The sequence below is a fragment of the Cherax quadricarinatus genome, chromosome 59 (assembly GCF_038502225.1).
Source record: "Cherax quadricarinatus isolate ZL_2023a chromosome 59, ASM3850222v1, whole genome shotgun sequence".
Classification (NCBI taxonomy): Eukaryota; Metazoa; Arthropoda; class Malacostraca; order Decapoda; family Parastacidae; genus Cherax; species Cherax quadricarinatus.
Window position 1 is genome coordinate 11,678,633 of NC_091350.1, and position 13,721 is coordinate 11,692,353.

General features: G+C 51.5%; 1 protein-coding gene across 4 annotated transcripts in view; it reads left to right on the forward strand.

Annotated features, from left to right (window-relative positions):
• LOC128698718 (nose resistant to fluoxetine protein 6) overlaps positions 1–13,721 on the forward strand; it is a 95,630-nt gene that overhangs the window by 47,095 nt on the left and 34,814 nt on the right. For 2 of the 4 annotated variants that reach the window (XM_070097727.1, XM_070097726.1), the window contains one exon: positions 9,389–9,516. In XM_070097727.1, the coding sequence (XP_069953828.1) occupies positions 9,389–9,397 (9 nt within the window). In that variant the 3' untranslated portion in view covers positions 9,398–9,516. Of the gene's footprint in view, positions 1–9,388; positions 9,532–13,721 lie in introns of those variants that run through there. The other 2 variants (XM_070097725.1, XM_070097724.1) reach the window with 1 other exon arrangement.

Below are 13,721 nucleotides of genomic sequence, written 5' to 3' on the forward strand. Positions count from 1 at the left end.
GCTAGGAGCTACATGGTAAGCTAGGAACTGCGAAGATAAGCTAGGAGCTACATGGTAAGCTAGGAACTACGAAGATAAGCTAGGAGCTACATGGTAAGCTAGGAACTACGAAGATAAGCTAGGAGCTACATGGTAAGCTAGGAACTACGAAGATAAGCTAGGAGCTACATGGTAAGCTAGGAACTACGAAGATAAGCTAGGAGCTACATGGTAAGCTAGGAACTAAGAAGATAAGCTAGGATCTACATGGTAAGCTAGGACTACTAAGAAGATAAGATTTACTCCTACAGAGTTCGGGATACATAAATACACACATTAAAATAAATTAATCTTTAATCAACTATCTTTGGTCTAGAGGTATTTGAACTATGATATATAATATGTACATGTTACTATAATAAATTATAATCAGCATTTTACTAAAATAATAAATAATTCATAACCCTACACAGGGTACAACTCTTGACACTACTGTGTCACTATATATATATATATATATATATATATATATATATATATATATATATATATCTCTATGCTAAAATAATAAATTATAAATAACATTTGTATAATAATAAATTACAATCAACTGCTTCTCACGACACGAGACCAGTCACATGACACTATTCAGTGTACACTACAACCAGGCCATCTTCAGTGTCCCACGACACCCTTTTCATCTCAGTGTTCCACTACGGTCCTGTGCATATCTCAGTGTTCCACTCCATCATACGTTCCTAAGTGTCACACTACGGTCCTGGCCCAGTTCAGTGTAACACTCCAACCTTTTCTTCATGTAATGTCCCACCAAACAGCATCTGATGATTCCGGCCCACAGTTGATCAACGTAGACGGTGAGTCCACAGACATCACCGGTAGTCCAATAAATCCTCTCCAAAGCCGGTTGACACACCGCTAGCCGAACACCATGCTGCAAGCTCACTGAATGCGGCCGTCAAGTAACTGAGGCCAACAGACTCAGTGAGCTGCGGTGAGCGGTTCTTCTAACGCCAGTAGATAGGTACGATTAGGTGGTCAGGTACCTACTGCGTAGATGTGTACCCTGAGGAGTTCAGGTACTTAATGTTGCTGAAGCCAGTAGACGTGTACCCTTAGGTGTTCAGGTACCTACTGCTTAGGTGCGTATCCTGAGGCGCTCAGGTACATACTGTTACTAAAGCCAGTAGACTGTACCCTTAGGTGGTCAGGTACCTACTGCTTAGATGTGCACCGTGAGGCACTCAGGAACTTACTACTGCGGTGCGTACCGTGAGGCACCCAGGTACTTACTACTGCGGTGCGTACCGTGAGGCGCTCAGGTACATACTGTTGCTAAAGCCAGTAGACTGTACCCTTAGGTGTTCAGGTACCTACTGCTTAGGTGCGTACAGCGAGGCGCTCAGGCACTTACTGTTCTAAGGCCGGCTCAGCAGTCCCCACATTGGGTTTGATGACGTACCCAGTGGTACTGCCGGCCGGCAGGTTAACTATTTAACCGCTAGTTTGGCAGGGGGCCGCAACAATAAGCTAGGAGCTACATGGTAAGCTAGGAACTACGAAGATAAGCTAGGAGCTACATGGTAAGCTAGGAACTACGAAGATAAGCTAGGAGCTACATGGTAAGCTAGGAACTACGAAGATAAGCTAGGAGCTACATGGTAAGCTAGGAACTACGAAGATAAGCTAGGAGCTACATGGTAAGCTAGGAACTGCGAAGATAAGCTAGGAGCTACATGGTAAGCTAGGAACTACGAAGATAAGCTAGGAGCTACATGGTAAGTTAGGAACTGCGAAGATAAGCTAGGAGCTACATGGTAAGCTAGGAACTACGAAGATAAGCTAGGAGCTACATGGTAAGCTAGGAACTACGAAGATAAGCTAGGAGCTACATGGTAAGCTAGGAACTACGAAGATAAGCTAGGAGCTACATGGTAAGCTAGGAACTACGAAGATAAGCTAGGAGCTACATGGTAAGCTAGGAACTACGAAGATAAGCTAGGAGCTACATGGTAAGCTAGGAACTACGAAGATAAGCTAGGAGCTACATGGTAAGTTAGGAACTGCGAAGATAAGCTAGGAGCTACATGGTAAGCTAGGAACTACGAAGATAAGCTAGGAGCTACATGGTAAGCTAGGAACTACGAAGATAAGCTAGGAGCTACATGGTAAGCTAGGAACTACGAAGATAAGCTAGGAGCTACATGGTAAGCTAGGAACTACGAAGATAAGCTAGGAGCTACATGGTAAGCTAGGAACTACGAAGATAAGCTAGGAGCTACATGGTAAGTTAGGAACTGCGAAGATAAGCTAGGAGCTACATGGTAAGCTAGGAACTACGAAGATAAGCTAGGAGCTATATGGTAAGCTAGGAACTACGAAGATAAGCTAGGAGCTACATGGTAAGCTAGGAACTACGAAGATAAGCTAGGAGCTACATGGTAAGCTAGGAACTACGAAGATAAGCTAGGAGCTACATGGTAAGCTAGGAACTACGAAGATAAGCTAGGAGCTACATGGTAAGCTAGGAACTACGAAGATAAGCTAGGAGCTACATGGTAAGCTAGGAACGACGAAGATAAGCTAGGAGCTACATGGTAAGCTAGGAACTACGAAGATAAGCTAGGAGCTACATGGTAAGCTAGGAACTACGAAGATAAGCTAGGAGCTACATGGTAAGTTACACAGATTAACGAAGCGATACATTCAGCTATGTTATTTGAACATAAATGAATATAATACTGAACTTATAAAAGATACATATATTCCACCACCAGTACCACCACCAGTACCACCACCAGTACCACCACCAGTACCACCACCACCAGTACCACCACCACCAGTACCACCACCAGTACCACCACCACCAGTACCACCACCAGTACCACCACCACCAGTACCACCACCTCCAGTACCACCACCACCAGTACCACCACCACCAGTACCACCACCTCCAGTACCACCACCAGTACCACCACCACCAGTACCACCACCACCAGTACCACCACCAGTACCACCACCACCAGTACCACCACCAGTACCACCACCACCGGTACCACCACCACCAGTACCAGCACCAGTACCACCACCACCAGTACCACCACCAGTACCACCACCAGTACCACCACCACCAGTACCACCACCACCAGTACCACCACCACCAGTACCACCACCAGTACCACCACCACCAGTACCACCACCACCAGTACCACCACCAGTACCACCACCACCAGTACCACCACCACCAGTACCACCACCAGTACCACCACCACCAGTACCACCACCACCAGTACCACCACCAGAACCACCACCACCAGTACCACCACCAGTACCACCACCACAAGTACCACCACCACGAGTACCACCACCAGGACGACCACCACCAGTACCACCACCACCAGTACCACCACCAGTACCACCACCAGTACCACCACCAGTACCACCACCACCAGTACCACCACCACCAGTACCACCACCAGTACCACCACCACCAGTACCACCACCAGTACCACCACCACCAGTACCACCACCAGTACCACCACCACCAGTACCACCACCACCAGTACCACCACCACCAGTACCACCACCACCAGTACCACCACCACCAGTACCACCACCAGTACCACCACCAGTACCACCACCAGTACCACCACCAGTACCACCACCAGTACCACCACCACCAGTACCACCACCACCAGTACCACCACCAGTACCACCACCACCAGTACCACCACCACCAGTACCACCACCAGTACCACCACCACCAGTACCACCACCAGTACCACCACCACCAGTACCACCACCACAAGTACCACCACCACAAGTACCACCACCAGCAGTACCACCACCAGTACCACCACCACCACCACCACCAGTACCACCACCACCACCACCACCACTAGTACCACCACCACCGGTACCACCACCACCAGTACCACCACCACCACCACCAGTACCACCAGTACCACCACCAGTACCACCACCACCAGTACCACCACCACCACCACCACCGGTACCACCACCACCACCACCACCGCCAGTACCACCAGTACCACCACCACCAGTACCACCACCAGTACAACCACCACCAGTACCACCACCAGTACCACCACCACCAGTACCACCACCACCAGTACCACCACCAGTACCACCACCACCAGTACCACCACCACCAGTACCACCACCAGTACCACCACCACCAGTACCACCACCACCAGTACCACCACCAGTACCACCACCACCAGTACCACCACCAGTACCACCACCACCAGTACCACCACCAGTACCACCACCACCAGTACCACCACCACCAGTACCACCACCAGTACCACCACCACCAGTACCACCACCACCAGTACCTCCACCAGTACCACCACCACCAGTACCACCACCACCAGTACCACCACCAGTACCACCACCACCAGTACCACCATCAGTACCACCACAAGTACCACCACCACCAGTACCACCACCACCAGTACCACCACCACCAGTACCACCACCAGTACCACCACCACCAGTACCACCACCACCAGTACCACCACCACCAGTACCACCACGAGGACCACCACCAGTACCACCACCAGTACCACCACCAGTACCACCACCAGTACCACCACCACCAGTACCACCACCAGTACCACCACCACCAGTACCACCACCAGTACCACCACCAGTACCACCACCACCAGTACCACCACCACCAGTACCACCACCACCAGTACCACCACCAGTACCACCACCAGTACCACCACCAGTACCACCACCAGTACCACCACCACCAGTACCACCACCAGTACCACCACCACCAGTACCACCACCTCCAGTACCACCACCACCAGTACCACCACCACCAGTACCACCACCTCCAGTACCACCACCAGTACCACCACCACCAGTACCACCACCACCAGTACCACCACCGGTACCACCACCACCAGTACCACCACCAGTACCACCACCACCAGTACCACCACCACCAGTACCACCACCAGTACCACCACCACCAGTACCACCACCAGTACCACCACCACCAGTACTACCACCACCAGTACCACCACCACCAGTACCACCACCAGTACCACCACCACCAGTACCACCACCACCGGTACCACCACCAGTACCACCAGTACCACCACCGGTACCACCACCACCAGTACCTACCACCACCAGTACCACCACCACCAGTACCACCACCAGTACCACCACCACCAGTACCACCACCACCAGTACCACCACCAACACTACCACCACCACCAGTACCACCAACACTACCACCACCACCAGTACCACCACCAGTACCACCACCACCAGTACCACCACCACCAGTACCACCACCACCAGTACCACCACCAGTACCACCACCACCAGTACCACCACCACCAGTACCACCACCACCAGTACCACCACCAGTACCACCACCACCAGTACCACCACCACCAGTACCACCACCACCAGTACCACCACCACCAGTACCACCACCACCAGTACCACCACCACCAGTACCACCACCACCAGTACCACCACCACCAGTACCACCACCACCAGTACCACCACCACCAGTACCACCACCAGTACCACCACCACCAGTACCACCACCACCAGTACCACCACCAGTACCACCACCACCAGTACCACCACCACCAGTACCACCACCAGTACCACCACCACCAGTACCACCACCACCAGTACCACCACCAGTACCACCACCACCAGTACCACCACCACCAGTACCACCACCACCAGTACCACCACCACCACCAGTACCACCACCACCAGTACCACCACCACAAGTACCACCACCAGTACCACCACCACCAGTACCACCACCACCAGTACCACCACCAGTACCACCACCACCAGTACCACCACCACCAGTACCACCACCACCAGTACCACCACCACCAGTACCACCACCACCGGTACCACCACCAGTACCACCAGTACCACCACCACCAGTACCACCACCACCGGTACCACCACCACCAGTACCACCACCACCAGTACCACCACCACCAGTACCACCACCACCAGCACCACCACCAGTACCACCACCACCACCACCACCAGTACCACCACCACCAGTACCACCACCACCAGTACCACCACCACCAGTACCACCACCAGTACCACCACCACCAGTACCACCACCAGTACCACCACCACCAGTACCACCACCACCAGTACCACCACCAGTACCACCACCACCAGTACCACCACCACCAGTACCACCACCACCAGTACCACCACCACCAGTACCACCACCACCAGTACCACCACCAGTACCACCACCACCAGTACCACCACCACCAGTACCACCACCAGTACCACCACCACCAGTACCACCACCAGTACCACCACCAGTACCACCACCACCAGTACCACCACCACCAGTACCACCACCACCAGTACCACCACCACCAGTACCACCACCACCAGTACCACCACCAGTACCACCACCACCAGTACCACCACCACCAGTACCACCACCACCAGTACCACCACCACCAGTACCACCACCACCAGTACCACCACCACCAGTACCACCAGTACCACCACCACCGGTACCACCACCACCGGTACCACCACCACCGGTACCACCACCACCAGTAGTACCACCACCACCAGTACCACCACCACCAGTACCACCACCACCAGTACCACCACCACCAGTACCACCACCACCGGTACCACCACCACCAGTACCACCACCAGTACCACCACCACCAGTACCACCACCACCAGTACCACCACCACCAGTACCACCACCACCAGTACCACCAGTACCACCACCAGTACCACCACCACCGGTACCACCACCACCAGTACCACCACCACCAGTACCACCACCACCAGTACTACCACCACCACCACCACTACTGCCACCACCACCAGTACCACCACCAGTACCAGCACCACCAGTACCACCACCAGTACCACCACCACTACAACCACCACCAGTACTACCACCGCCACCGGTACTACCACAGCCACCAGTACCACCATCACCACCAGTACCACCACCACCAGTGCTACCACCACCACCAGTACCACCACCACCAGTACCACCACCACCAGTACCACCACCACCAGTACCACCACCACCAGTACCACCACCACCAGTACCACCACCACCAGTACCACCACCACCAGTACCACCACCACCAGTACCACCACCACCAGTACCACCACCACCAGTACCACCACCACCAGTACCACCACCAGTACCACCACCACCAGTACCACCACCACCAGTACCACCACCACCAGTACCACCACCAGTACCACCACCACCAGTACCACCACCACCAGTACCACCACCACCAGTACCACCACCAGTACCACCACCACCAGTACCACCACCAGTACCACCACCACCAGTACCACCACCACCGGTACCACCACCACCAGTACTACCACCACCAGTACCACCACCACCAGTACCACCACCACCAGTACCACCACCACCAGTACCACCACCACCAGTACCACCACCACCAGTACCACCACCACCAGTACTACCACCACCAGTACCACCACCACCAGTACCACCACCACCAGTACCACCACCACCGATACCACCACCACCAGTACTACCACCACCAGTACCACCACCACCAGTACCACCACCACCAGTACCACCACCAGTACCACCACCACCAGTACCACCACCACCAGTACCACCACCACCGGTACCACCACCACCAGTACTACCACCACCAGTACCACCACCACCAGTACCACCACCACCAGTACCACCACCACCAGTACCACCACCACCGGTACCACCACCACCAGTACTACCACCACCAGTACCACCACCACCAGTACCACCACCACCGGTACCACCACCACCAGTACCACCACCACCCGTACCACCACCACCAGTACCACCACCACCGGTACCACCACCACCAGTACCACCACCACCAGTACCACCACCACCAGTACCACCACCACCACCGGTACCACCACCACCAGTACCACCACCACCAGTACCACCACCACCAGTACCACCACCACCGGTACCACCACCACCGGTACCACCACCACCAGTACCACCACCACCGGTACCACCACCACCGGTACCACCACCACCAGTACCACCACCACCAGTACCACCACCACCGGTACCACCACCACCGGTACCACCACCACCAGTACCACCACCACCAGTACCACCACCACCAGTACCACCACCACCAGTACCACCACCACCGGTACCACCACCACCGGTACCACCACCAAAAGTACCACCACCACCGGTACCACCACCACCAGTACCACCACCACTAGTACCACCACCACCAGTACCACCAACACCAGTACCACCACCACCGGTACCACCACCACCGGTACCACCACCACCAGTACCACCACCACCGGTACCACCACCACCAGTACCACCACCACCAGTACCACCACCACCGGTACCACCACCACCAGTACCACCACCACCACCACCAGTACCACCACCACCAGTACCACCACCACCAGTACCACCACCACCGGTACCACCACCACCAGTACCACCACCACCGGTACCACCATCACCGGTACCACCACCACCACCGGTACCACCACCACCGGTGCCACCACCACCAGTACCACCACCACCAGTACCACCACCACCGGTACCACCACCACCGGTACCACCACCACCGGTATCACCACCACCGGTACCACCACCACCAGTACCACCACCACCAGTACTACCACCACCAGTACCACCACCACCAGTACCACCACCACCGGTACCACCACCACCGGTACCACCACCACCGGTACCATCACCACCAGTACCACCACCACCAGTACCACCACCACCAGTACCACCACCACCACCACCAGTACCACCACCACCAGTACCACCACCACCGGTACCACCACCACCAGTACCACCACCACCAGTACCACCACCACCAGTACCACCACCACCGGTACCACCACCACCAGTACCACCACCACCGGTACCACCACCACCGGTACCACCACCACCGGTACCACCACCACCGGTACCACCACCACCGGTTCCACCACCTCCAGTACCACCACCACCGGTACCACCACCACCGGTACCACCACCACCGGTACCACCACCACCGGTACCACCACCACCACTGGTACCACCACCACCGGTACCACCACCACCACTACCACCACCACCACTAGCACTACCACTATCAACACCAGTACCAACACCACAATCACCACTACTACTACCATTACCACTATCACCATCACCACCACTATCAACACCAGTACCAACACCACAATCACCACTACTACTACCATTAGCACTATCACCACCACCACCACTACTACTACCATTACCACTATCGCCATCACCACTACTACTACCATTACCACCATCATCACTACCACCCCACAGGTCCGGTAGACTGGATACTCTCTCACCCGTCTTGGCAGCCACTCAGCAGGTTAACGTACACCATCTACCTCACTTCACTACCACTACAGTTTATGTTATTGTACTCAACTCAGCGACCTACCTACTACACTCACCTTACTAAGGTAAGATACCTACTTGTCTGCTAAGACAGATGTGTGCTAAGACAGGTATGTGCTAAGACAGGTGTGTGCTAAATCAACTGTGTGCTAACCCAGGTGTGTGCTAAGACACCTGTCTGCCTGTCTGCTAAGACAGGTGTGTGCTAAGACACCTGTCTCCGAAGACAGATGTATGCTAAGATACTTGTCTGCTAAACAGATGTGTGCTATGACAGGTGTGTGCGAAGACACCTGTGTGCTAAGGTACTTGTGTGCCTAAGGCACTTGTGTGCCTAAAGCACTTGTGTGCCTAAGACAGATGTGTGCTAAGATACCTGTGTGCTAAGACAGATGTGTGCTGAGACATTTGTCTGCTAAGACAGATGTGTGCTGAGATATTTGTCTAAGACACCTTTTTGCTAAGACAGGGGTGTGGTAATACAGGTGTGTGCTAAAATAGGTATGTGGTAATTTAAGACAGGTGTGTAGTATGACATATGTGCGATAAGACAGGTGTATGCTAAGACAACTGTGTAGTAAGACAGGTTTGGTAATAGAGTTGTGGATGAGTGGAACAAACTCCCGAGTACCGTCATAGACGCTGTGTAGTTTTAAAAATAGGTTAGATAAATGCATGAGTGGGTGTGAGTTGGACCTGACTAGCTTGTGCTACTAGGTCAGATGCCGTGCTCCTCCCTTAGGTGGATGTGACCTGACCTGAGTAGGTTAAGGCACTGATTTAAGCCGGGATGTGACTTGGACCTCCCTCGTATGGGTCAGTAGGCCTGCTGCAGTGTTTCTTCTTTATGTTCTTATAGGTGTGTAGTAAAACAGGTGTGCGGTAAGATATAACAGGTGTGTGGTAAGGTATAACAGGTGTGTGGTAAGGTATGACAGGTGTGTGCTAAAGACAGGTGTGTGGTAAGAAAGGTGTGTGGTAAGGCAATACAAGTGTGTGATAAGAAAGGTGTGTGGTAAGACAATACAAGTGTGTGATAAGACAGGTGTGTGGTAAGACAATACAAGTGTGATAAGACAGGTGTGTGGTAAGAAAGGTGTGTGGTAAGACAATATAAGTGTGTGATAAGAAAGGTGGTTGGTAAGACAATACAAGTGTGTGATAAGACAGGTGTGTGGTAAGACAATACAAGTGTGTGATAAGACAGGTGTGTGGTAAGACAATACAAGTGTGTGATAAGACAGGTGTGTGGTTTTACAAAATGGCGATATCTATTAAGTATAGACATCTCCAGAGAATACTAGAAGATCTTCCCTCTAGTATTAGTCTGTTTCTGGTTTTTATAACAGGTTGTCAGAAGATCAGGTCTAGTTACCCCTTGACTTGAGTGAAATATTAATAGAGTTTTGGGATTACAGCTGGATGATAATAATCCAACGAAATAAAATTCGAGATCTTTAATACAAAAGGTGTCTAGGTAGATAATAAGTATTACATAGTTTAAGTTACCAGTTCCTTCATATCTCTTGTAGTGCAAAGTTAAATTGTACATATAGTAGTGTAGTGCTGAAGGCATATTTCATATCAGTATGACTCACAAAAACCGTCTGGTACGTTATCATCAATTATAAAAATACTAGCATATACAAGTGTGTGTGAGAGAGAATGTGTGTATGTGCTCAAAGTTGTCCGTTATGTCTCAATAAGACTAGACTCGTCTTAAACTAAAACAGCAGATCATCCATGAAAGTCATAAAACTCCCTAAGTACTGAATCTTAGTTCAGCATAACCAAATTCCGGACTACGACGCTCTGTGAAACCGAGTTACAGAGTTACAAGAGGTATGTTTCTACTCACCAACGAAATCATACTACCAAAGCAGTCTAACGAACAGAGATGAGAGGGATGCTTCCAAGACCAGGAGCAGATGGAAAGCGTGGTGCTTGTCGAGCGATGACCAGCTATGGAGAGAGCGAGTTCTCGACTCCAGGCCTACATCAGGTGATATCACATGACTCTCCCGTGGTACTGCCGAGACACCCGCAGGTAAACACGCGAGCTGACAGCTAACTAAGCAGTTTACCAATGCGGACAGCCAACCACAACTCTCGAACAGTTAGCATGGTCTGAAATGTAATATGTTACATCCTACCTACATACATAGTTAATATAATGTCAAATAATAATATAAAGCAAGATAATCCGGGGATCAACGCCCCCGCGGCCCGGTCCATGACCAGGCCTCCTGGTAGATCAGGGCCTGACCAACAAGGTTGTTACTGCTCACTGCATGTAGTCCAACATACGAACCACAACCTGGCTGATTGGGCACTGACTTTAGGTATCTGTCCAGCTCCCTCTTGAAGACAACCAGGGGTCTATTGGTAATTCCCCTTATGGCTGGTGGGAGGCTGTTGAACAGTCTTGTGCTCCAGACACTTACTGTGTTTTCTCTTAATGTACTATTGGCGCCCATACTTTTCACTGGGGGTATGTTGCATCGCCTGCCAAGTGTTTTGCTTTCGTAGGGAGTGAGTTGTGTGTGCAGATTAAGGACCAGTCTTTCCAGGATCTTCTATGGGTAGAATATGATGTATACCTCTCGCCTGCGCTTCAGTGAGCACAAGTCAAGTGCTTCCAAGCGTTTCCAGTAGTTAAGGTGTTTGATGGAACTTATACGTGTAGTAAAGGTTCTCTGTACATTATCTAGATCTGCAATCTCACCTGCCTTGAATGGAGATGTTAATGTACAGCAATATTCCAGCCTAGAAAGAACAAGTAATTTAAAAAGGATCATCATTGGCTTGGCATCTCTTGTCTTGAATGTTCTCATTATCCATCCTATCAGTTTCCACAGATGTGATAGTGGCACTGCTGTGATCCTTCAAGGTGAGATCCTCAGACATTACCACTCCCAGGTTCTTTACATTATTTTTCCACTCTATTGTGTGATTAGTTCTAGCTATTATTTTCTCCAGTTTTCCACAACGGAGAACTTGGAATTTGTCGAGGCCTGGTCTCAGACCGAGCCGCGGGGGCGCTGACCCCCGAAACCCTCTCCAGGTAAACATCATATTGTTCTCCGTTGCCCATTGGAAAACTTGGTTTATATCTTCTTGGAGATTTGCCGTGTCCTCAATGGATGACAATCTCACGCAGATCCTAGTATCGTTTGCAAAGGATGATACGGTGCTATGGCTTAAATCTCTGTCTATGTCTGATAAGAGGATGAGGAAGAGAATGAAGGCAAGTACTGTGCCTTGAGGAACAGAGCTCTTCACTATGGCAGCCTCCCATTTAACTCTGTTTACCATTACTCTGTATTCGACTAGATAACTGGCCAACTTTGCCAGTTATCCTTTTAGAACACATTTTGTGTGCTATTACACCATGATCGCACTTGTCAAAGGCTTTTGCAAAATCTGTGTATACTACATCTGCATTCTGTTTGTTTTCCAGTGCATCTAGGACCATATCATAGTAGTGCAGTAGTTGCGAGAGGCAGGAGCGACCTGCTCTGAACCCAGGTTGTCCTGGATTGTGCAAATACTGAGAGTCCAAGTGGTTTGCTCTCCTGCTTCTTAGAACTCTTTCAAAGATTTTTATAATGTAGGACGTTAAAGCTATTGGTCTAAAGTTCTTAGCTACTGCTTTGCTGCCACCTTTATGGAGTGGGGCTATATCTGTTGTTTTTAGTGATTGTGGAATCTCACCTGTGCCTATGCTCCTTCTCCTTAGCATACTTAGGGCCCGTGAGAGGAGTTTCTTGCAGTTCTTAATTAATGAATACAGAGTTCCATGAGTCTGGGCCTGGGGTTGAGTGCCTGGGCATGTCGTCGATGGCCTTCTCAAAGTCTAGTGGAGTTTACCTGGAGTTTACCTGGAGAGAGTTTCGGGGGTCAACGCCCCCGCGGCCCGGTCTGTGACCAGGCCTCCTGGTGGATCAGCGCCTGATCAACCAGGCTGTTGCTGCTGGCTGCACGCAAACCAACGTACGAGCCACAGCCCGGCTGATCAGGAACTGACTTTAGGTGCTTGTCCAGTGCCAGCTTGAAGACTGCCAGGGGTCTGTTGGTAATCCCCCTTATGTGTGCTGGGAGGCAGTTGAACAGAAATTTTGCATGCATTGACAGGATTTTGAGGCTCATTCATGAAAAAATTATTTGGATTGTCTATCTTTAGGCTGATTAGTGGCTCACTGAACACAGAGTCATATTGAAATTTCAGTATCTCACTCATTTCATTGTTGTCATC